At 53.5% G+C, this 25,092-nt stretch overlaps 1 protein-coding gene across 5 annotated transcripts in view; it reads left to right on the top strand.

The window, feature by feature from the left end:
* The window catches only part of Dis3l2 (DIS3 like 3'-5' exoribonuclease 2), a 343,677-nt gene extending 318,882 nt beyond the window's left edge, over nucleotides 1-24,795 (top strand). For all 5 annotated transcript variants that reach the window (XM_076866045.2, XM_076866042.2, XM_076866043.2 and 2 more), the window contains 7 exons: nucleotides 18,263-18,446; nucleotides 19,142-19,228; nucleotides 21,639-21,786; nucleotides 22,103-22,233; nucleotides 22,371-22,475; nucleotides 23,610-23,711; nucleotides 24,281-24,795. In XM_076866045.2, coding sequence (XP_076722160.2) covers nucleotides 18,263-18,446; nucleotides 19,142-19,228; nucleotides 21,639-21,786; nucleotides 22,103-22,233; nucleotides 22,371-22,475; nucleotides 23,610-23,711; nucleotides 24,281-24,448 — 925 coding nt within the window. In that variant the 3' untranslated portion in view covers nucleotides 24,449-24,795. The remainder of the gene's footprint in view (nucleotides 1-18,262; nucleotides 18,447-19,141; nucleotides 19,229-21,638; nucleotides 21,787-22,102; nucleotides 22,234-22,370; nucleotides 22,476-23,609; nucleotides 23,712-24,280) is intronic.
* The last annotated feature ends 297 nt before the right edge of the window (nucleotides 24,796-25,092 follow it).

The following is a 25,092-nucleotide window of genomic DNA, read 5'->3' as shown; positions in this document are numbered from 1 at the left end:
GCCTCAGCCTCCCAAGTTGCTGGAATTGTGGGTATATATCATTGCGCCCGGTTTAGAATTGATTTTTGAATATAGTATAAGTTTCCTTGTTTACATACCGATATTGAACTAAGCCAGCATTATTCACTGAAAAAACTTTCCCACCACTTCACAATGTCAGCTTTATCAAAAGTGCAGTAAAAGTGCATATAAGCTTGGGTATGGTTCTGTACTCTGTTCCCTTTCACTGATCTACATGTCTGTTCTTGTGCCAGTATAATACTGTTCTGATTTTTATACCTCTTGTGAAAAAAGTCTTTACCCAGTAGAGCTAGATTTCCACCTTCTTGTTCTTCTGTAAAGAAGTAGCCTATTACCGGCCCTTTCCACTCCCCTGTGAATTTTAGAGTTGGGATTGTCAGTTACTATACACACACACAACTTACTAGGTTTTATATTGAGATTGTTTGAATCTGTAGATCAACGTGACAAAATTTGACACTCCTATGATGTTAGGTCTTCTACTGCACACACACAATCTGTCCTCTTCTTTTAGGTCTTCTCTAGTTTTCCTCAATAATATGTGATTTTCCTTCTCTGGGTCTTGCTCATTTTTCATTAGTTTTACTCCTATGCATGTGATTCGTAATACTGTAGTCACACACTGCTTTTTGGTATGTGTTTAATGTTTTATTCGGTGACAGACCATGATCCCTTAAGATTATAATGAAGCTGAAAAATTCTTATTGCCTGGTGACATCATAGCCATCTTAAAGCCCAGCACATTCCTTATGTGTTTGTGGTGATGCTGATGTAAACACTCCCGCTGCACTGTCGATTGTATAGAGTATGGCCTGTGCAGCTGTTTTCTTTTTTGGCGCTGGAGATTGAACCCAGCAGTGCTTTACCACTGAGCTACAGCCCCAGTTTTTTGTTTTTTATTATTTTGTTATTTTTAAATATTCTTTTTTTTTCTTTTAGTTGTAGATGGACATAATACCTTTTTTTTTTATTCTTATGTGGTGCTGAGGATCGAACCCAGTACCCACTTCCACATGCGAGGCAAGCACCCTACCACTGAGCTACAACCCCAGTCCTGTTTTTTGTTTGTTGTTTTTGTTTTGTTTGTTGGTTTGGTTTTTTGAGACAAGGTCTCAGTAAGTCACTTAGGGCCTTTCTAAATTGATGAGGCTGGCCTTGTACTTGCACTCCTCCTGCCTCAGCCTCCCAAGTCGCTGGGATTACAGGCATGCGCCACCGTGCCTGGCTTGAGAGTATTTTTAAGTTTAAAATGTGGCTGTGATGGTGTATGGACCATCAGCTAAGCAAATAGAATCTGAAATTTTATTTCAAAGAAAAGGAATTGCTGGGCTGGGCATGTGGCTCAAGCAGTACCACGCTCGCCGGGCATGCGTGCAGCCCAGGTTCGATCCTCAGCACCACATACAAACAAAGATGTTGTGTCCGCCGAAAACTAAAAAATGAATATTAAAAAATTCAAAAAAGTGAAAGAAAAGGAATTGCTGACCAAGGGTAAAGTTGTTACATGGGGAAGAGTGAATATGAAAACTAGGGCTATGTTTTGTGTCATTAAGGGAATTGATTTTTATTATGAAAATGATGATAAAGTGTGTGGAGGATGTGTGAGCAGGAGAGTGTGTATGTATAGTAGGGTATTCAGGAGTTGATTTTGTGTGGCATGCTTCTGGACAATTAAAATTCCCACCAATCCTCTCTGTTCATTCTGCCTTTCTAGAGTTCAAAGATTTTCAGCTATTCATTTACTTCTTGCCTAAGGGAAAACTCATTTGGAAGGAAATGTTTAGACTGATTTCTGATCTTACAAGGAAAGTTTGCACTCTAAATGTCATTGCTCATCATTGAACCCTGGGCTTCAGACTTTTGTGTGCTGCATGATCTCAGATAAGTCTCTTCATATCTGAACCTACGTTTCTTCTATAAAGTGAAGGGGGGTGGGCTAGATGCCAATTCTACAATCTTGTTATTCTTGTTTCTAATTTATAGCTTGGACATATAATCTGGGATTAAAACAAGACTTTATTCTAAGAATAAGGAAAAAAATTATTATAAGCTACTCATAACCTTGTGAGGGAGGTCTTGTCTTTTCATTCACTGAAAAAACTTTCCCACCGCTTCACAATGTCAGCTTTATCAAAAGTGCAGTAAAGGTGCATATAAGCTTGGATCTGGCTCTGTACTCTGTTCCCTTTCACTGATCTACAAACTGTTCTTGTGCCAGTATAATACTGTTCTGATTTTTATACCTCTTGTGAAAAAAGTCTTTACCCAGTATTTTTATTTCTACAAATAAAAATACTTTTTGGTAAAAAAATTTTAAGAGGAGCAAATGTTTACATTGCCAGGCCTAAGCTAAATCTGTGGTCTTGACTGCTGACCTAACCTCTCTGTTTGCCCCGGCACTGATTTACTAAGCAGTGTGTTCCAGCTCCTGCTGAACGTACCTAGAATTAGAAAGGTACACTTCACAGATTCCTTGTAGCTGTGGCTCTGGATGTGATTTAGATTTTTCTAAAGCAATTCATAGCCTGGCATCATGGTACAGGCCTATAATCTCAGCAACACAGGAGGCCAGCCTTAGCTACTTAGCGAGACCTTGTCGCAAAAAAATTTTTCTAAATATGAAGGGCTAGGGGTGTGCTCAGGGGTAAAGTGGCACCGGCTTCCATCCCCAGAATCCATCAAAAAAAGAAAGTGAGAGAGAGTCATTTGCCAGAGACTTAGATTCAGGAAGTACATCACTAGAGAAGAGAGGTCAAATCTGGGGTTCCTGTGTCCAGGGTAGATTGGTGGGAGCTACAGTTGATCAGCATGTGCTGATTCCTGGATTCCTGGCCACCAGCCACTGGCGTGGGTTCTTGGAGTCATCAATTCTGTTGGTTGGGACCTTGCTCTAAGATGGTGACTAAGGCAGTATGACTTCAGAATCAATGACCAGGTTCCCATATTCCTTGATAAAACCCTGAATATATAACCTTGAAGGTTGCAAAAATGCCACTTGTATCATGGATGTTCAAGATAGGAATTGCTAAATTGTCTCACAGGTTTATTTAGCATCTGTTCCTTTTTCCAGTAACCCCCTCCACCTAATCTCCTTATACGCCCTGTCATCTGCCACATCTCACCTCTCCAATGTCCATTGCTGTGGAAGCAAACTCAGGCAGCAAGCATCCTCAAGCTAAGAGGAGCCCTCCACATTTGCCTGCAACCCTAAAGAGCTGTGCCTGCAGGTCTCCTGGATGAGCTACCTACCAGGTCCAGGTCTTCCTAGCCTCTTCCAACATTTGTCTCCTGTTGTTGGGGCCAGAAGGTGGGAGTGGCCATCAAGGGCTTTCCTCCTGGTCAGGCTGCTCTGGCTGTTGGGAGACCCATGTTTGGGTAAACCCTGGGTAGTCCCAGCTGTCCCTGTTTGAGGGTTATGAATTGAGTGCAGCTACTTTCTGCATTGAGACTCAGACAAAGGAATGAAGAGCCCAGAGAGTCTAGAGAGCCAAACCTCACAGGCCCTGCAGGCCTCGAAGCCTTGGGGCTGGGAAGAGCTCCTGAGCCTGAGAATGTTCCCTAATTCTCATACACTTCCTTTTGCAACCCAAATAACTACCCAAGGATGACCCAAGAGATTTCCCTACAAGACAGAAAATTCTAGGACACCAGAAACCCTCAAAACTAAGTACTTTAAAACTCTCAAAGACCTTCTAAGAGAGTAGATGTGTTCTGGTTGATCTAACACAGGGCTGCATGAAGTGAAATACTTTTTTCCTTTCTCAAGCTAAATTGCCTTCGCATGATTCTGCCATTCTCTTTTCTCATCTATCTGGGATGGACTGCAGTTGATCCCTTTCTGGGGAGACTCTGGGGCTGCAGCTGTCCATAGGGGCTTGGAGCCCTTTCATGGTTTCCTTTCCAGATAAGTCACAGCCCACGGTGACATGCTCTTTCAGTGACAGGGTGAGAACCAGCGCTCTTGTCTCTCCGTACCTGCCGTATCTGTGCCTTTCTCATAGTTTCTTGGCATGACCCGTGTCTCTTTCTGGGCTTCTCTGGGTATTTGTGTGTCCACAGTCTACATCCCTGAGGGAGACTGTTCTGCAGTCCCCTGAGGCTTCCTCCTTGAGCCTAAGGCTCAACAAAACAGTTTTTAATCAAGGAGGCTTGCTCCTTTCCAAGACTTCCAGGAGTTCTAGAAGAAACTGTGATATTTGGGTGAGTCCCCTCTTAGGTACACAGTGAGGCATGTGCCACAGCCCCTTCCATCTGTATGCTGCTCCAAACTAGGCCCATTCGGATGCTGCAGGTAGAGAATGCCTCTGCCTAAGCACCCTCCCTTGGTACCTAGAGCCCAGGCCCTGGCCACAGAGGCCTTAGACACTCTGAAGGAGGTTAGCCCCCGAAGAGAAGCAAGCCACAGGATTACAGGTTGGGTCTGAGTCTGAAGAAAGGTGCCTGTGACTGTCCCTTCCTGTAGCTGCCTGCAGGTGACCAGAACGTGCTTGGCTCACTCTGCTTTTGGCTGTGCTCTCTGTAGGGAAGTGTTTCTGATCTATCCTCACTGCCACTCCCTGGCTTTCTGGGGCATTGTGGCTTTTCTTGGTGGTTGGGCAAAAAGCCTTTGAGGCCTGAAGGAACTGCTGTGCTTGATGACAGACAAAGGCTATTGATGGCTATAAATCACTTAGCAGCAGCCTCCTGTACTGAAGAGCAACCTAAGGCATTGACTGTCTGTTCTGAGAGTGCTTCTCCAGTGGTGGCCTGGGAAGGGATCTCACAAAGTGACTCAGAGCCCCAGCTGAGTGAAATGGGAAGAAGTGGCCCACTTAGGCAGTGATTCTTTAAATAGATTTTTTTTAAAGAGAGAGGAGAGAGAGAGAGAGAGAGAGAATTTTAATATTTATTTTTTAGATTTTGGCGGACACAACATCTTTGTTTGTATGTGGTGCTGAGGATCGAACCCGGGCCTCACGCATGCCAGGCAAGCGCGCTACCGCTTGAGCCACATCCCCAGCCCAGGCAGTGATTCTTAAATCAGGCTGGCAAGGCCTGTCTGATATAGAGAACCCATATCACTCCACTGACTCGAAGCCCCCCACCCCAGGTGGCCCCCATGTGACCCTACGCCAGCCACAAGGATGGGCCAGGCACCACAGGGCCAGAGTCCAAGGTAAAAACTGAGGGAAACAAGGGATGGCCAGAGGAGAGTCGGCACCACACATGAGGGTGGACTGTGATGAGCGCAGGTCAGCAGGGTCAGGACTCTTTTCGGGTTGGCAACTCTGCTCTCACCACCCTAGACCTGATGCCTGCCTAGAGCTGATTCTGGAACAAAGCTCTGAGCAGAGGCATGGTGCCCACCCTTCCATGGTCCCCCTCATGGATGCCCTCACTTGTTCGCTGCCTTGTCGTGGGTATCTAGCTCCCTGTGGGACAGCTGTAGTCCTTATACAAACATGCTGATGTTTGAGCCATCTCCTTTTTTTTTTTTTTTTTTAATAACTTAGGATTGTTTAAAATATTTATTTTAGGATGTAGCACACAGTAGCACGCTAAAATCCCAGTGGCTTGGGAGGCTAAGGCAGGAGGATTGCTTGTTGAAATCCAGCCTCCAGCAACTAAGCAAGGCCCTCAGCAACTTAGCAAGATCTCAAAATAAAAAAAAAGAAAAAGGGCTGGGGAATGCTGCTTGGTGGTTAACTGCCCCTGAGTTTAATCCCTAGTACCAAAAAAAAAAAAGTTTATTTTGTAACATAAAGTGTTTTCTATGGGGTCTACTGCACTCCGCAGTGCCATTTGTTTCTACACTAAATGTCACTGGCTTTCACTGGACTTTACAGAGCCCCTCCCTGTCTGTCTTTGCCTCTGCCCTTAACAGTCAGGGCCAGTTGTCCCTTCATCCCTGTCCAGAAGGTGCTGGAGCACCCCTCCAGCCCAGCTGTGAGCACTAGGCCTTGGGGGTATGGAGTTACTTAGGAGGGTCTCTGCCCACGAGCAAGGCTAGCTCTTCCAGCACCCAGCATAATATCAGGAGCATTGGAGGTGCTCAGCAGATCCCAGGGACGCCTCCTGGGAGGGGACAGAATGGGCTTTTCCCCTCATATTTCCTGTTCCTAACATTCTTCTATTTTCAATAATAGCAGGCTCTTGTCACCATAATTGAATATAGAGAATTTTCATAATACAAGTTGAGCAGCCCTAATCTGGAAATCCAAAATTTAGAAGTTTTTTGAGCTTCAGATTTTGGATTTTGGAGGAGCTTATCAGATTTTTGAATCATGTATTCTTAACCAGTAAAGCCTATGCAGATATTCCAAAACCTGAAGCACTTCTAATCCCAAGAATTTCAAACATGGGATAGCCAACCTCTCGTATTAATGATTAATATTTGCATAATACTTAACAACATGCTGGACCCTGAGCTAAGAGCTTTATACAGTTGACCTCCTATAATTTTTGCTGGGAGGAGGATGGGAGAGGCTAAGTACCTCCCTGAGATACTCAGGTAGCATGTGTCTGGCCACTCCCTTCCTCGCCCTGGGGATTCTAACCAGACCAGAAAGCTTGTTAAAATCTGCTGCCTGCCCAACTCTGATAAAGTCAAGCCACCATCCAAGTGAAGAACCCTGCCCTCCTTGTACCTCCTTCCACTTGAAGCTGGGCTAGGTTTCCACGGGGACTCTGAGGCCAGTGCTAGTCTGAGCACCAGTAAAACTGGCCCCTAGTCAGGAGAATCTTCAGGAAGCCCTTATATTCAAAATTGTGTTACAAGCCAGATGAGTCCTTTCCCGCTTCCAAATCTAGAAAGCAACCCCTAGGAAATTCCCCAGAGTGCAAGGAAAGGCCCAGGAACTCCTACTCATGTCCTTGTGGATTGGAGGACCAGTCACCAGGTGTTTTCTAGCCCTGTTGTAAACCTCAGTCCTTTGGTTGTTCAACAAACTTGCTTTTTTTTTTTTTTTTTTTTCCTCCTGATACTGGAGATAGAACGCAATCCTTTTCATTTTTTTTTTATTTTGAGACAGAATCTTGCTAAATTGCAGAGGTTGCCCTCAAACTTGCCATCCTCTGTCTCATCTTCTGAGTGTCTGGGGTCACAGATGTGCCCACTGCACAGCTCTGGCAAACTGTTGGACACCTGAGACTGTCAAGCACTGTGCAGAGCATGGGTTTGAGAAGACCCAGACAGACACTGAGGAAGACAGTCATATAAACCAACATTCATGAGGCAGGTGACAGGGAATGCAGGGAGTAGGCTCCCAGTGACATGCCCAACCCACGAAGGAAAGGTAGTGCAGTACTTCTCTGGGCTGGAGCACTAGTGTGGAGCCCTGCAAGCCCCATCCCAACCAAGGGCAGGCAAGTGCTCTGAGAAGGTGGCAGGGTGCCGTCCTGCATGCGCAGGAGAGGACAGGGCGGATGCCACTGTGCCGTTGGCGCTGCTTGTGTGTGTCTGGGGCAGATAGATGATGTCGGGGAAGCCCAGAACACTCTGGATGGGAACATATCCATTTAAACCACTCTGAACCTAGTTCATAAAACCATGTGTCAATATTTTTAAAGTCACATAACTAATGAAGAGCTCTGCCAGACTCAACAGACCGCATCCCAGTGGGTGATAGGACAAGTGTGAGCGCAGTGGAAATCACCAGAGGAGAGGCTTTTCTCAGTCTTCTGGGTTTTGGGTTTATAGTGAGGCAGCTGCCCTTGGGCAAGAGTATTCATTCATCAGGTCCTGAAAAATGAGTCCCAGTCACTGCACCTCCATGTTAGATTTAAGCAATAACCATCTACAGGCAAGTAAGAATTTGATCAGGGCAAAATCAGTGGGTCCCCTTAGGCCAGCAGAAGGCATCTAGGTCTGCCAAGTTCATGTGCCCATCTTTCCGCAGGGCTGAGCTGAAGAGAAGCTCCAGGAACCCTAACTGTGCCAGCCTGTTCTCTATTCCTGGGGTTCTGCTTCCACCCCACAAAATAGGCCTTGTTTCACACTCACCATTTTCTGTGCAGCACCAAGCAAGTCTGATTCCTAAACATTTCACCAGTACCCACTGATTGCTAAACATTTCACTAGTACCCACAAGTCCAGAGGTAGGGTCCCCCATCCTCCTTGCCCCAAGGCCTGGTCTGCAGAGGAAAAGTGGCCTCACAAATGAGACGGTGAAAGCTGGACACAGTGGTACATGCCTGTAACCCCAGCTACTGGGAGGCTGAAGCAGGGGGACCCCAAGTTTGAGTAGAAGTAAATGCACAGAACCTGTGCTTGTTCTGGGGCCGCTGTCAGGCTCCACAGGGCCGGAGCCCTGAAGATGGAGGGAAGAAGCAGCTTTGCACAGGGAGCTCGTGGCAAAGGACTGAGTCCTATTTCTGCCCTATTTACCCCATTATGCAGCAAGAGAGCATCAGAGGCAAAGCAAATGTCTGAAGATAAGGCTTCCAGAGTGACAGTGACCCAACCCAACCAGCCCTGCCCAGAGTGGCCAGCCTCAGACACAGGCAGGGAACAGTTTTGGGGACAGGTTCTGTCTGCCCAAACATTTCTAGGCAGATGGAGAACCAGATCACAGTTGGTGACTTTCAGCTCTACAGCCCTTATTGAGGAGAGGAAGTTCCTTACTAGTCAGGAGGAAGAGGGTAGTGATGTGACAGACCACCATAAGTGCCCATCCATAGGGTACCATTGTGGCCTCAGGAAGGCCCTGAACCCTTGGTAAGGGCTAGTAAAAATCCTTGCTGCCTCCTTCTCATCTTCAGGGGGCTTATAGCAAGCAACACAGGATCTGATGTCCTTAGCAGTGGACAGGGTCTGTGGTCCATGGGCTCAGGGAGTCTCTCCAGCTCTGTCTCCCTCTGCTCACATGAACGATGAGAATTCTGACTTGTTGTGGGATGATTTGGCTGAGTTTGGCACTGCACATGGCATCAGGCTTGCCCAGAGACACCTAGAGGTACTTCTGACCTCTAGTTCCAGAACAAGCCTCAGCTCTGCCCCAGGCCTATGGAGAGGAGGAAGGGCTGATGGTTTCCCAGGTTTCAGGAGCTATACTATGTCAAGGAAGCCATCTCTGCCTCACCCACATGGCAGAGTGTAGCTCACTCAGACACAGCCTTCTATATGGGAGGTTGAAGTGAAAATAATCCACTCTGCCCACTGCCTCTCAGAGCCTGGAACCCTATGAACAGTGCCCTGGACAGGTCCCTAGGTACCCTGACAGCTCAAATAGCCCTATGTCCACCTGCCAGAGTGCCTCCTACCTGCTCCTCCCATCTATTCTTGGCACCCCCGTGGCCTGGGGTAGCAGACAGACAGGCTGTGCAGGTGCAGTAAGCATCACTGGAAGCGGAAGCAGGCTGTCCTGGTGGTGACAGCCCGTGGGTCCTGTGGGTGGCTCGCTGCACCCTCAGCAGGGCCTCCCCCGACCTGAGCACCTCTCTGGCCTTGCTATCGTGGGAGGCCCATTCAGACAGCTCCCCTCCCCTTAGCCTCTCTAGCCTGACCGTGTGTGCCCCAGACAGTGGCTTCATGCTCTTCAGAAGATCCCTTCCCCTTGGATTGACCAGAGCCACCCTGTGGGAGCACAGGCATCTCACAGACCTGCCGCTGTGCTCCACCTCCAGCCCATGCAAGTGGAGGCAAGGGTCCTAGGAGAACAGGGTTTTCTGGAATGGGCAGAGTGAGGCTTGGCGTGCCTTAGGTAGGTAGCAGCTCCTCGGCCTCAGGGTGGGAACTGGGATTTTGTATGCCATTCTAGATCAGGGTCTCCATGCTTCCTCCCACCCAGCACAGCCACTTGGGCTCCCCAAAGCCCAGGGAGGCCACCGCTAGGAGGTGCTCCAGATCTGGGCCCCACCATCTCTGGTAGAAGAGCTACGTGGTCACCTTCTGTGGCCTCTTAGAGACTCAGTTTCCTTCTGCACATTAGAACGGCAGTCCTCTCCTATGAAGGGGTTTGTGAGGAGTGGGTGAGAACACACACCAAGAGCCCAGCTGCATTCAGGTTTCCTTGCGACCATTAGTGACTGTGACAAAGGCCCTGCTGAAGGGCCCATTCCCTGGCATCCTTGAGGCAAAAGGCCTTTTCAGAGGTGAGCAAAGCAAGTCTCACTTTAAAAGCATAGCATCACAGAACACCCCTCTCCCTTGAATGTCTTAGTGCCCAAAGGCTAATTTTAAAATCAGAGTCAGAGCTGGGGGTATGGCTCAATAATGGAGCATTTGCCCAGCATACATGAGGCCCTGGGTTTCATCCCTAGCACTGAAAAAAAAAAAAAAAAAAAAACAACAACTTCAAGTCACCCCCTTCTGAAGCCAGTATACTGGTCCAAGCTCTGTGCTTGGTCCAGGGCTACAGAGCCAGCTCCCACTGTTGGGGCATGAAAGACTCCCTGGCTGGGAGTCTCAGCGGGGCTGCAAAGCTATTGGGGGAACTACAATGGCTCCCTAGCTCCCCCAAGGTGACCGGCTTCTGTGTGCCTTAGCCACACCTCCTCTGGACAGCAGTTCCAGTTCCAGTTGGGTAGCAGCTGGACTGGAGAAAGGCATATGTGTCAACACCATCAAGGAGCCAGCAAACCCTAATTGCCCCCCTCTGTAAGGCCGCACAGCACACACTGCCACCTGGTTCTGCTTAGGGGCCAGGGCTGCTGCCCGTCTGCAGGCCTGCCCCGTGCCTCCATGAGCAGAGCCGAGCCTTGGGAAGAGCACTGCTTAGTGGCTAGCTTTATGCTGACAAAGAACTTTCTGCGCTGTCAACTGCTGGGGCAAGCCCTCTCCCACTCCCTACCACAGCCACTGGGCCTCCCTTTGGCAAGACCCTAGACCCTTACTTGGATGCCTAACCTCCAGAGACTTCCTTTTGAGCTAGAAAAACAAGTGCCTTGTTGCAGCAGGCCCCGCCTGCTGGACCTATAGAAAGGCCCTGGAGTGGGCTACGCCTCACCAAAGAGGAAATCTGGCTCCGGCCTCACCCTCGGGGCCTGTTGTGTCTGGCTCCAGAGGCCTGCTCCTCTGGGCTTTTCCATGCCTGGGAACTAGGCCCCATTCATTTCCCTGTGGTTTCACGGGAATGTCCAAAACGTTCAGCAGGTTGCAGCAAGCCCAAGAGGAGAGAGGTCAGTGAGAGGCCCGAGCTGTGACGTTCTGGGTCACTCTGCCCAGAGGCTTGCAGCAGGGTGCATGGCCCAGCTGTGATGGGCTCCCATGGCAGTCTGCCTGTGGCCTTCCCTCCTGAGGTGCCCTCCCTCCAGCCCCCAGCCACACTGCCTGCAGCTCCCTCTCCAGGCCTCCACTTTCCAGACCCCAGGCCACCAGCTCCACCCTGGCCTGGCCTGGGAGGAAACAGCAGCAAAGATCTTTTAAAGTTTCCCATCCCCAGCAGCAGCCCTCAATCCCATGCTGATCAGACCACTGCCTTCCCATCACACCCCACTCCCTTGTAGTTTTCCGCCACATACACTCAATTTGGAGCCGCTAGGAGAGCGGTAGGTCCCCTGTGAGGTGGCCACTGCCTCTGCCCCTGCAGGCTCCCAGCCCTGGAGAAGGGGCTATGCTCGGGTGCACAGCCTGTGAGAGGCCCAGCAGCTGCCTTCACAGCCGTGGAGGAGCCTGAGGGCTCCGAAGCCCACAGCGAGGATGTACCCAAGTGGGGAAAATGTGGTCTTCAGAAGAAATGAATTGAAACTGGCTGGGAGCGATTCCTATCAAGTCTCCAAGTTAGCAGTTTTCACCAAAAGCTAATTGAACAATCTCTGTGAGTGGCCTAATTCCATTAGCATGAGACTCCCACAGAGTGACAAGTGCCCTGGTGGCTGAGGGCAGGAGAGGCAACTCCTGTCTCACTCTTGGTTTTGGTCTTTGAAAATGGATATATTTTCTGATTTGGGCAATAGCCATGCCACTCAGCCTGAGTTAGCTCCGGTCACTTCCAAATCTACGCTGTCTATTCCACGAATTGAAGGGGCAAGGGTGCTCCTCATCTGCTTCAGCCGGTAAAATGGACATTCTTGAGAGGCCAAGTGCAGAGTATCTGAGATCTGAGGGCAAGACTGGAGCAGGCTGAGTCAGGAAGGTGGTAACTGCCTCTGTGCCTACACCTGGGGACAGACAAGCCCAAGAGGAGTGAGTGCCAGCCTCCCTCTGCTTGTCTCAAGCCACTGAGCTCCAGGAGAGGAAAAGAGCCAGCTGAGAGACAGAGCTGTCCTGAGTCTGAACCATGCCTATCTGTACCCCACATCTGCCCAAGGAGGTGGCCCTGACCCGAGGCCATGATAGTTGGCCTAATGGGTATAAATCTGACAGTTCTAAACACACGCCAGGTTACCCACTCTGCTCCTGACTGACTGTGGCCCTGGGCAAGGCCCTTCCTCTCCTGGCCACTGAAGCATGGGTATCAGTAAAAAGCCCTTCAGGGTGCAATAAGGAAACAGCTGACATGGGACAGCCCTCCTGTAGGGAGTGTGGTAGGAGCAGAGAGGTGTGGGCGCTGTACAGGGCCTTGCGTAGCACACCCAAACCCTGGAGGGCCTCCTCACACTGAAGGGAGACACCGGGATCAGCTCCTCTCTCCTCCTGCTGGCCTCACCCAGGTGCTGGCGGGCTCCTGAAGGCTCTCACCCGCAGCCCTCTGCCCTGAGGGCACCTTCGGCTTGCTCTTGAGAGCCTTGCTCCTGCTTCTGCCACCTGCCTTTGTTTCCTGAACCACTCCCCAGCTTCACCACCTTGGAGGCTTCCTTCTTGGCAGCTCCAGTGACCTTCCCTGCCCTCCAGTGACCTCCACATTTGCCTGAAAACAGCCTGCTACAGCTCACTTTGCGTCCCTCTGGTCAGGGCCACTGCCTCTGTGCTCTCCTCCAGCTGCCTGGGCCCAGGGTGCCCCTTGTGTAGCACCAGCTCTTGGCCCTGGCCCGCTTCCTGCTGCCTGATTCTGCTTCAGCATCGGGCCCTCAGCCTCCATCCCAGCTGCCTTGCCTTTCTCTGGCCTGCCCCTGACCACCCCTGCATTGTTCTTTGAAATAGCCCCCAAAGGAGGACCAGAGGCCAGGGTCAGGTCTCCACCCAGGCACAATTTGTCCTCCATTCCTTATTTCCTAAACTGGCCCAGTGCTCCCCCACCCCACCCCCATTCCTTTGTTGTTTCATCCTTCATGTAAAACATTTCCTTCCTCTGTCACCTCTTAGAATCAGTGTTTTGCTCATTGTCGCACTTTCTAGTGGATGAATTCTGGGGTCACAGTGCCACTGAGGCAGTGGGCCCTGGAGGCATGAAAACTACTGCTTAGAGAGTAGTGCATTTGAAACCGATCATTTTTCTGTTGGTACATTAAGTTCCCAGGGCAGCAGGAGCATATAATGTGGGGGGCGGCCAGGTGGTACCCAGGGCAGAGTGAGGCTGCTGCTCAGAAGTTAAGAAAGCAAAGAAATAACTGCAGGGTCAGGCCTGCCAACTCTGGCTGTTTAAATAACATGCCACCATCTTGTTCAGGAAGTGGGGAAGCAAGAGCATAAGACAGTGTGGCCTCCTCCTGGCCAGCTTTGGAAGTTGACTCAGGCAGGGCACTGGTATCAGCATAGCTGGGGCGAATGCTTTGTAGGGAGAGCTGCATGCCCAGGTAGGAAGGCAGTGGTGACGGGGACCCAGCGCTCCTGACTCCTGAGCTGCAGCCTGGAGTGTCCCTTCCTTGGAGCATACAGCATGTGGCCCATGACCAAGAGGTTATCGCAGTCACAAAAGCCAGGTGCCATGATGAGGACAAAGGGAATATCCAGGGAGCACTGCCCTCCCAGTGAGTGATACCCAAGAAAAAGCGATGGGGGAGAGTGGCCTAGGGTTCCAGGCTTTGGAAAAGACAGGGCAAAAGGACAAAAACAAAAAGGGCATAAGAATTCGGGACAGCTGGAGTCAGGTAGGGGACGAGGAGAAGGGGCAGTCAAGAACGTAGAAGCCATCGGGGCCTACAACATGCTTTTCCTAAGAGGAGGAACTACAGCAGGGACAGTGGGAGCTGCTGGGGGCTTAGCTAGGACAGGAATGTGACCAGGCTTGGTGTGAAGAGAGAACCCAAGCAGGGCATGACTAGGAGTGGGGAGGCTAGTTGGGAGAAGGTGGCCACCTGGACAAGGGTGGTGGCGGCATGGTAGTGGGAGAGCAGGAGAGTCTTCTAGAAATCTAACCCAAATCCCAGAGTTGTGGCATCCAGACCGTCACATCATAATATGTGTAGTGATAAGGTGATATTTATTTAGGGCCATGCACTTGTCCTTTTTACCCCTGCCTGGTTGAGATGGCTGTCTTCCTCAAAAGGGGCAGATGTTTTAGTTCACATCTCAACTAGCTGCTCTCTGACCTCTGTTAGACACTGCCCAAATGTCCTCCTTTGAGACATGACAGACAGGTTTCATCTTTAGGTGGCAGGGATGCTGCCTTCAGCGTCTCCCTCTTCTAACGTTATCATACGAGCACATTCACTTCTTAAAGGCAAAGGAGTGGCCTTAGTAAAAATAAACAAACAAAGCAAACCCCCAGCATTTCGTATTCATTTGTGCTTATACTTTTGTCACTGTACACTTGGGAGACGCCATTCTAGACGAGAGCTGCCTTCGCTGTGTGGAGGGGTGCGTCTGGTGTGTGGGATGGTTGTGTCCCTTATGCACTGTCTGCCATCAGGGATGAGGGCCTTGCTTAGCTGCTTCCTGGGATGAGAAGCCTCACACCTGCTCCCTCCCGCTTACCCCTTTCCTTCCATTCCAGGCCCTGCAGGCCCAGGGCACAGGTAGGGGATGCCCAGAGTGAGGGCTGAGGAGTTTGCAAACTGGCATCCCTGGCCTTCCTGGCCGGCAACCGCCTGTCACAGCACAGCGCTGCCGCAGACCTCCAGAGTCGTGGGGCCCCAGTGGTGGCGGGCTCCAGATGTTCAGCAGATGCCAGGCCTGGGACCGAGGCCCCGTCTCTGAGGGCTTGGCTTGCTTTTCTGGAAGGTGATCCTGGCTGACAGCCATTCCTGAGCCCCTATTTAGAGCAGTTGTCAGGCAGTTGCTGAGTTCCAGCTCCCCCTCCCCAGCAGGCTGATGATCTCATGCCTGTACCATGCTGTCGCTGGGAGAGGAGGTGGCTTATAACTGAGGACAGGTGCCCAGAGCAGGGGGTAAGGTCTAGGCAGGACAGTGTGCAGGGCCGCGTCCCTGCAGCATGTTCTTGGGGCCTGGTTTGAGTCTCGGCTGCTGGTTTGTGCCTGCAGCACTGCATCCCAGGAGCCTGATCAGATCAGATGAGAGGGTTCTGCTGTCAGAGGCCCCTCAGCCACCCTGTGCTTCTTCAGAGCCTGCCCACCTCGCTCTCAGAACCAGCTTTGGCTCAGGAAGAAACAGTGATTGGGAGCCCCTCGGGGCTCAACCTCTGGACCTTGCACCACAGGGCTGTAGTTTCTAAACTCTGAGGCTCTTTCCTGCCTGAGAGTTACTGGGTTCTAAGCTTCTCCTGCCACGTCCCAGGTCCTAGGAAGGAAGATGGTGGATGCCCCCTGCTGGCCACTGTTTGAATTGACTGGGGATGGACTGTTGACCCCAGGGAAGGGTGTCTTTGCTGCCCCCAGATGAGAGCAGGGATGCCTACCCCTCTTGTGCTTCCCAGACCACTTCTGCATCCTGGGTTGCCTGACCCCATTTTTCACAGGGAATCTTGAACTCAGAAGACCTCTGGCTGCTGTGGGCTTTGCCCGGTTCAGGGTCACACAGCATAAGTGTGGGAGAACCAGGATTCTTAAATCCCTGGCTCTGCTAAGACTGACCACCTTCCAGTCCCCAGAGATTCTGCCAGCTCCGTGCAGCCTGCCTGCCCGTATGCACAGGCTCGCCTGTTCTCTCCACTCCTCCTCTTCCCACCTGCGGGCATGAGGAGGATCTTAAGGACAGGCTTTGGGGAAATGGTCCTTGCAGCTTCCCTAGAACACTAATGAGCCTTATCGACACCCAGGGAATTTGGACTTACTGCTGTGCCAGCTCCCTGCTGGTGACAGTGGTGTTTGAGGCTAATGCTTGACATCATCAGTCTGTCTTGAAGAGAGTCCACAGGCTGCTGTCTTAATTCCCAGCCGCAGAGGGAGGACGACAGGGAGGAAAGGTGAGACTCCAAAGGAAATGGAGGCCAGAGACACCAAGGGACCTGTCCAAGGTCAACCTCTGCATCCAAAGTTTTTACCAGATTATTGTCAGGGTTAGTCAGCATGTTCTTGTTTCTTTTCTATCCTCTTTCCCCCTCTCCCTCTCCCTTTCCCTCTCCCTCCCTCTGTGGTACCGAGGATTGAACCCAGGGGTGCTCTACTCCTAGTCTTTTATTTTGAGGCAGGGTCTCATTGAGTTGCAGAGGCCGGCTTCAAACTTGGGATCCTTTTTCCTTGGCCTCCTAAATAGCTGGGATTACAATCATGTGCTGCCACACCCAGGCCACGTATACTTGTTTCTATACAGGCCTCAGGTGACTTGTGGAACTGTGCTGGGGTCCAGGGAGGAAAAGTAGTGGATTCACTGGAGAAGCAGATCCCCTGGAGTCTGTTGTCACTGTCTGGGGCCCCTGGCAGGAGCCCACTCTGTTCCCTGTCCCTTCCCTCCTATTCTTATCCTTGTCCTTACTTGAGACTGTGAGAGATGAATCTGGAACTGGAAGCAAGAGGCTGACTCTGCCCAGAGGGGATCTTTGACCTGTGGTGTGAGGCATGGGCCACCCAGCACAGCCCTACTCCTTGTCCCTGCCTGCCCGCCTAGCAGTCTTACCACAGCCCTGCTATAGGGCCATGCTGCCACCTACCGGCCTTGCTCATGAAATGCAGCCCAGGGTCAGCCCTGAGGTTGCAGGTGTCTCCTCTTCATCCAAGGAACAGACTGGGTGCCCATAGGATTCTGAGACTGCATGGGAGGAAAGTCTGGAACTGTGCCTGGCTCACCATAGCAATGTCCGTTGAGTGGACAAGCGCATGAATGAACGAATGTGAGCACATGAAGCCTGTGGGCAGTGCTGGCCTGACTAAGAGCAGACTGTAGATTACAGGAGATGCTTCCCAGCAGGAACTGGGTGGACAAAGTCAAAGTCTAGGTATAGAAACCAAACAAGAAGGGTCTAATGGTACTGGATCAGTAACTGGCCCAGGAGGGATAGAGAGGAATTGGGCCTGGCCTTCTGGGAAGGTTTGGGAAGGGGCCAGGCAGGGAAGAGGACCACAGGGCATGTGTTGGCCACTGAGTGGCAGGCGTGGGGGGAGGAGAGCGCAGCTGTGTCTGAGGGACAGCTGTGGACACTCCTGTTCCGCCATCCGCCTTCACGCAAGCCTATGGTCAGTTGCTGGCACCAGCCCTGACATGCGTTTGAGGAAGAGGATTGGGAGGGTCTGTGGCTGGTTCAGGGTCACACAGCAAAAGTGTGGGAGAACCAGGATTCAAACCACATTTCAGGAAACTTGGTGGTCAGAGAAGGTGCTTGAATGCGCATGTTTCGGCAGGCACTAAAGGGCACAAGGACATATCAGAGGCTGGGAGTAAGCGGCCACTTGAAAAGCTGTGGCTGTAACTCAGGGGTAGCACAGAAGCTGCTTATTCCGTGCACTGGTCTCCTACAGCGGAAGGGCCAGTGAGGCCTGACCTTACAGTCACAGCTAAGCAGTGGTTCTCCCCACTCTACTCCAAGGACCTCTTGATAGAGGGGCCAGGTATGCCAGTGGGCAGAGCCTCTACCCTGGGCCTGGGCTGCCCCAGGCCCCATCTGCTGGAGCACTCCCTGCCCCTTCTCTGTCATGAGAGCCCCTGCTTTTCTTTCCAAGAACAAGGCCAGATGATGAGGCTGACCCCACAACACTACCCTCTCCTCCAGGAAGGGGGCTCATCCCAGTCCTCTGGCCACTGCCAGGCCTGTAGAACTTCCTCACTGACCCCTCCTGCCATGGTGGGAGAAAACTGGGCTTTGACAGAAGCCTGGGGAAGGCAGGGAAGAGAGTCTCCCCTAAGCTGGGCAAGGCCCAGCAGACCCTCACCTCTCCAAGGAAGCAGGCTTTCCCCATGCAAATGCCCTGGCACCAGAATCATCTGAGCCACCTTCCTGGAAGCTTCCACACTCAGGGAGATGGGTATGAGCCAGGGGAGGAAAGAGAAAGGACTTGGAGGATCCCATTGACCGGATGGTGGGAAGGTCCTCTCACACCGGACCTGAGGGTGCTGGAGAGCCAGGCGGAGCGCCGCCGGTCTCCAGGGCCCTCCAGTCCTCCCTTCTCACAGGCTCGTGGAGGAGTTCATGCTCCTGGCCAACATGGCAGTGGCCCACAAGGTCTACCGCGCCTTCCCCGAGCAGGCCCTGCTGCGCCGGCACCCTCCCCCGCAGATGAAGATGCTCAATGACCTGGTTGAATTCTGTGACCAGATGGGGCTGTCCATGGATGCCAGCTCTGCGGGGGCCCTCAACGTGAGTGCTCAGCAGACAGGGTGGCGGGAGGCCCTACCGGGAGGAAAGAGAAGGGAGGTCTAGAAGGCAGGTAAGGTGGTCTCTACTTCCACCATGGCCCCTTCCCCTTCAACCAGGTCTTCCCACAGTGGGGAGGGAGGACTTGGTTAAAAGACCTGAGTCACAGAGACCCTGATGGCATGGGTCCCTCACCAGGACCCGGCCAAGGAAGGCCAATCAAGTATTAGCTGTGGGCCAGGGTCCTGGGGCCAGACTGGACTGGTCTTGGACCAAAAGGCTTACAGTATGGAAGCCTGGGATTATTGGAAGTCAAGGAGTGTTCCTTATAGGAGGCGATTTCAGGTGTTTCCTACCTGGAGCTAAACATCAGGGGGCTGAGGAACCCAAGCTCTGGCTCTGATCCCATAGGAGGGAGACTTCTCACCCAAGCCCCAAGCCTAGGGGAGGCAGAGACGTACTTTAGGTCAAAGAGCTGGGCATCAGTCTGTCAGGCCAGCCACCTAAACACGGAAGGGCTAATCTCAGGCCCCGTGTGGGCCAAAGGTGATGGGCCACACCTCCCGCACCCAGCATAGCAGTCTGGGCCCATGGCCACCTTCCTCCCAGAGTTGGTATCAGATGGTCGACAGTGATGGGCCTAGATCCTCTCCCCGAGCCTAACCACACTCACACAGGTTTCTGGGCTTTGCTTCTAGAAAAGTCTGACCAAAATATTTGGAGATGACAAGTACTCGCTGGCCCGGAAGGAGGTGCTTACCAACATGTACTCCCGGCCCATGCAGGTAAGGAGGGACCTGGCCTCTGTCCCCATTCTCAGGAATACCCACAGCCCTAACCGGTGATCTCCATGTGCATGCATAGCCACCAGCATTCCTCTGCTCTGGACACCTGCTGGAGCAGGCAAAGACCAGGGTGGTACTGAGGAACACTCCTTGGGGGGGAGGGGAGGATGGCTAGGCAACACGTGGGACAGGTGACTAGCCTGTGCTGTGTGTGCAGGACGGTGTGCTCCAGTGCTCAGGAACTGCTCCAGATGGAGGCTGGCTAGGGACTCCAGAGGGAGAAAAGATCTCAGCACCCAACCAGTAGAGAGCTCATCAGGAGAAGCACAGTCAACCATGGGCCTGGGCTGGTGTCTATAGGCAGGTGGCTGCCTTTGAGGTAGACAGGTGGGCTGGCTCCTGGCAGCCTGTCACCACCCTCCAGACTGTGCTTCAGCCCCTGCAGGGCCCAAGCATCCTGGGAACAGAGGCCATCCCAGTAGTCTGTCAGATCAACAGGAGCTGCAAATGCTATGGGGACAGCTCTGGGCCCCAGCCCTGCCCTAAGCAGTCACAGGCCAGTTTTCTGGACCCAGCCACCAGCAGATTCAGTCTGTTCCCCAGAGTCAGATGGCCTCAGCTACTTGCAGCTGATTTCCTGAACCTCATAGCTCTGCTTGGAGTAGAGTCACTTGGACCTGGCTGCCCTTCCCTTGCCCCCAGTCCCAAGTGTCTGTCCCCCACCAGGCTCCCCGGAAGCAAAAAGGAACTGTGCATGGTACCCCCCCAACACCTTCAGCTTGGCCAAGAAGACACAGCAGCCCCTGGGCCATCCTCTAGAAACTGTCCACTCCAAGATCAAGCCAACTGGAACTCCATGACAGATTCCCCTCCCAGAGTCACTGGAAAAGACTAGATTCTCCTGGCTTTGCCTGCCAGTGACCTCAGAAGCCACCTCCACCCAGGGATATAATGTCAGGGAGTGAAGAAGAGTCTGCGGTATTCCACTCTCCCAGCCCCGTGAACCAGGGCAGGGACAGGGGACGAGGCAGAGGGAATAGCACCAGCAAGCATGAAGGGGGTGGGGGAGGCTGGGTCCTAAGTAAACTGCTGTCATAGGACACCAGGGCTGCCCTGGAGATAGCTGGTGGTCCCCACCCATCCCACCCTACCCAGAGACACCTCCACCAGCCAGGAGGGAGCCAGGGCCCTTTGTCCTCTTCACCCCAGTTTGTGGAACTGGGCCACCACTGAGAACAAAGGCCAGACATGGCTTGGATTGGAGACTGCGCCCACCTCCCCCAGCGACTTGCCCCGGACATAACCCAGAGCCCAGCAGGTGCTGGAAGGGAAGCAGAGTTAGGGAGCCCAGCAGGTCACCGCCAGCTGTGCCCTGGATTCCAGGGCCCTTGAGCTCAGAGTAACCGGAGCCTGCTGTCCATTGGCCAAGTGCACAGGAGGGTGTATGTGTGAGCAATGGGGAGGGAGCAGACAGGGGGGCCAGCACAGCCGGCTATGACTTAGAGTCTCAGAGAAGGAACCTGGTCACTTGCTCCCAGGCAGCAAAGGGGCTGTGTCCAGGATCCAGTCAGGCTGTGTTGGGGCCCAAAAGAGGTTCAGGGTGCTTCCTGTGCCCCAGATCAAATCTCTGCCTTTAGAACTCCGATCTCTGTCTTGGCCCCATGGAGGCTCAGGATAGTAGGCTGGAAAACTGCCCCCTTGGCTGCTGTGGGGTGGGGCATTGTAGGGCACAGGGGTGCCAGGGTGCAAGTGTGGCCCTCAACTGGGCAGGGATGAAGACCAGAGTGCTTGAGGTTGACCCAACCACAAGCCGCAGAATCCCCTGCAGGCCCGTCCGGGAGACAGCACCTTGGACTTGTATCCTCCAGCAGAGACACGCTTCTGCTCCCCTCAGCTTCTGCTTTTGCCTCCAGAAGACAAGTCTGCAGCCCTGGGCAAGTGTGGCCACAGGCTTTCCTCTCCCCCTTTGTCCTGACTCGGTGGCAGCCCCATAGACATCCAGGGAAGGGACCACCTTCCTCTTATTGTTCCTGGCAGGAACTCAGCAGCCACGGGCCCTGAGGAGGCTGAGCTCCTGCCCAGTTGACCTGGCGGCCACAGGACCCTGATGGGAAGAGGCCACCCAGTGTCCTGAGGGTTCCCAGCACCCCATTCCCACCAGAGGTGGAGCTAGTCTGGGCAGCCTGGGAGGAAGCCAGCTTCTGAGCAGGAGAGGGGCCTGGGCATACCCGAGCTCTGCCCAACTTTGTGCAGCCCCTGGGGTCCTTTATGCAAAGTGGCCCCAATATAGCCTTACTCCACTTACCTGCCTGCTGCCTGTCACTTTAGTCTGTGCCAAGCGCCTGGGGCCAGACTCTGATGTCAGTACCCTCCTGGCCCAGCCAACACTGAGACCCGCCCCCTCCCCCAGATGGCGCTCTACTTCTGCTCAGGGGTGCTGCAGGACCAGGCGCAGTTCCGGCACTACGCCCTCAACGTGCCTCTCTACACACACTTCACCTCTCCCATCCGCCGCTTCGCTGACGTCATGGTGCACCGCCTGCTGGCCGCTGCGCTGGGTGAGGGTACAGCTTGGGGCCCAGGCAGGCCTGTGCGGCTAAGGGCTGCCACCCCAGAGTGAGGAGGGCCCAGTGCTGGGAGGCTACACTTCTGTGACCATGGAGCCTCAGAGGGACAAACAGCCTGGGTACGGGGGATCCTGGGCCTGGATGTTCTCCCTCTGCACAGGTGCTGGGGGACGGCAGTGGGGCAGCTCCAGGGCCCCTGCCTCTGCCAGCCCCAGCTCATGCCTGGGCTAGGGCCCCATGCTGTCTGTTACCCAGCATGGTTCATGCACGCAGCCCCCACCAGCAGCCCTGACCACCCTCTTCCCAGGCTACAGGGAACAGCTGGAAGTGGAGCCCCATGCCCTGCAGAAGCAGGCTGACCATTGCAATGACCGCCGCATGGCCTCCAAGCGCGTGCAGGAGCTCAGCGCCAGCCTCTTCTTTGCTGTCCTGGTCAAGGTGAGTCCACCAGCCTGACAGCTTCCCCTCCCTCTGCCCTACCTCCACTCCTGGCTGCCTCCTCCCTGGAAGTCTTCGAGGTGTGACCATGTAGGCCCTCCCTGGGAGGGTGCTATGCTGGAGCACTGTCCCCACAGGAGAGTGGCCCTCTGGAGTCAGAAGCCATGGTGATGGGCGTCTTGAACCAAGCCTTTGACGTCCTGGTGCTGCGCTACGGGGTACAGAAGCGCATCTACTGCAATGTGAGTGTGGCCGGCTTGAGCAGGGAGGCAGGCGTCCCCTGGGGACCTAGCACCATGCTCCTGGCCTTTTCCCCTTGCCTGTCTCCACTCCACTGCGGGGGTTCATCTGAATGTCCCTGGCCCAGAGCAGCTATTGGTAGACTCACGAGTGTGGAGATAAGAACACAAACTCAGGTTCCTGCTGTCGCCGTCCACGCTGGAGGGACACGGGCTGTTGGGTCCCATTGTCCCCTCAGCTGGGGCACATGGTAGCAGAGTCCAGAGCTCCGACCCCAAGCCCTAGCCCTACTGATAGACCTTTACAAGACACTCAGCTAGGCTCAACTGGGATGGGACTCCAGGCCAAGAGTCAGGCTGGGCCCCGTCCCCAAGACCTAGGCACTCAGAGAACAAGCCCAGGGTGGCAGAGTATGTGTGTCTGGGGATGTTTTTGTAGGAACATAGAAAGGAAAGGCCAGAGGATGGTCCAGGAAGGACAGGTGCCTTGGCTCTCCCAAGGGTCTTGGTCCCTGTCCTGATGCTAGCCGAGGGGCCAGGCTCTAGCTGGCTCTGTGCTGAGCACCTGGCTCCTGTCCTGGGTTGAATCTCCTAACGTCCTAAGTGCCTGGGGGAGTCTGGCACACAGCGTGGAACGGACTAGCATTAGTAACATAGAACACGAGAGAGTCCAGCTGGAAGTAATCAGGGCGCTGGTGCTGAAGTTCACTGAGCAGGACCAAAGTTTAGACCTAGGTCAGCTCTGCTGTTGTCCGCCCTCAGCCTGTGCTATCAGACCCCGCGCCAGCAGGGGGCGCAGTCCACAGGCAGTGCCAGCAGCATGGCCGCACCTGCCTCACCCACCCGCAGCCATCCCTTGGTTCTTGGTCACCCTCAGGTGCTGAGTCAACCAAAGGTGGACTGGCTGGGCCTCCCTGAAGCTGGCTGGAAGTAAGAGGCCAGGGACGGGGTGGCCCCTGCTTCAGGTCAAAAAACCAGCAGTGGGGTGGGCAGCAGGGCAGGAGCTTCCTCATGACCAGTCAGTCAGAGGTGGGTCAGGACAAAGGGCCACCTCCACGCAAGGGGCCTTCCGGGGTTAAAGGTCAGGAGGTGGCACCCAGAGCCCAAGGCCTGAGGAGCTGGCATGTGCACCCCCAGGCGCTGGCCCTGCGATCCTACCACTTCCAGAAGGTGGGCAAGAAACCCGAACTCACGCTCATCTGGGAACCCAAGGACCCTGAACAGGAGCCAGCACGGCAGGTCAGAGCCCCATCATATTCCCTCTGCCCCGCAGGTCGCAGTGGGCCCTCTCCTGCCTCCTAGGTGTCCCCTGTGCCCTCATCTTCCCCCTGCCCTCCCTAGCACTACAGTCTCCAGGTGGGGCTTCAGGCCTCCATGCCAAGGCCCCCGCCACACCCAGGGCTCAGTTGGCCTCCTGACCCTTACTTGGAGACACCTCTGGGCAGCTCTCTGTCTCTCTGAAGCAGGAATTTTTAACTTGTGGGGTCCTTTGAGAATCTGATGGAGCTGGGGACCTTAACACCCATGTTTGTGTAGAGCAGCTGTCACTCCAAGGCCAGTCCAGCTAGCTTGTCTGCCCTGACCCTCGGGAGCACTCACTGCGCATCAGCGAGGTGCACGGACAGGGCTGCCTGGCTCCTGGTTGTCCCTCAACCCCATGGCTGAGGCCTTGAGCAGCTGTTTACAGGGGTAACAGGAGTTTCGGAGGCTGAGGGAGTGGGCCTCCATGGCCAGCTGGACACACAGTGGTGGAGCTGGGTTTTGGCCACAGGCCCCTCTCTGTCCCCGCTTACTGGATTCCGCCACAGGTCATCACCATCTTCAGCCTGGTGGAGGTGGTCCTGCAGGCGGAGGCTGCAGTTCTCAAGTACAGTGCCATCCTGAAGCAGCCGGGCCCCGAGGGCTCCCTGGCCCTGGAGGAGGACGAGGAAGAGGACGAGGAGGAGGGGGAGTCCCATGGTGCACTGAAAGACTGAATGCCAGCCCTGAGCCTGGCCCGAGCCAGCCCCACCCCATTGGCTTTTAGGAATAGGACCTTTTGACACCAAAGGGAATTTTTAATTTGGTTTTTAACATCTCAGGGGTTTGTTTTTATTTTTTCAGTTTATTTTATTTTTGCAGCTCAGTTTTTAAATGATGAACTGGAGGGGAGAGGGCAAGGCTGGATGGAAGGCTGAGGCCTGGATGGCACTTCCTCAAGCAAAGAGGGCTCCAGCCTTCCTGAGAGGCCAGCCCGCTTCTGCCAGGCCACCCACTGCCCTCCCCTGCCCAGGAAATGGGGGTTTTCAGCAAATCAGTGTCATGGAATAAAATCAAGTGTGCAGTGCTGTGTGGCGTGTGAGGTCCATGGAGAAGTGGGCAGCAGGGGCCCTGTGCACCCAGGGCAAGGGACTCTGCTCGGGATCCACCCCCACAGCTGAGCTGGGGCCACCAGCTCTGATAACCCCTGACAGTCCTCGGGTGATTCAGAGCTGGCTGCATGGCAGATTGATGCCAGGGCCTCATCTGGCTGATGAGAGATGTAATTAGTATGCATGACAGCGAGCCACCCGTCACCCTGCCATGTGGCCGTGTCCAGCCCTGCCCCCACCATTTCCTGTCTGCCATGGGCCCCATGTAT

This window comes from Callospermophilus lateralis, chromosome 9 (assembly GCF_048772815.1).
Source record: "Callospermophilus lateralis isolate mCalLat2 chromosome 9, mCalLat2.hap1, whole genome shotgun sequence".
Lineage (NCBI taxonomy): Eukaryota > Metazoa > Chordata > Mammalia > Rodentia > Sciuridae > Callospermophilus > Callospermophilus lateralis.
The sequence above is the reverse complement of the archived record's forward strand: the minus strand, read 5'-3'. Positions and strand labels throughout refer to the sequence as shown.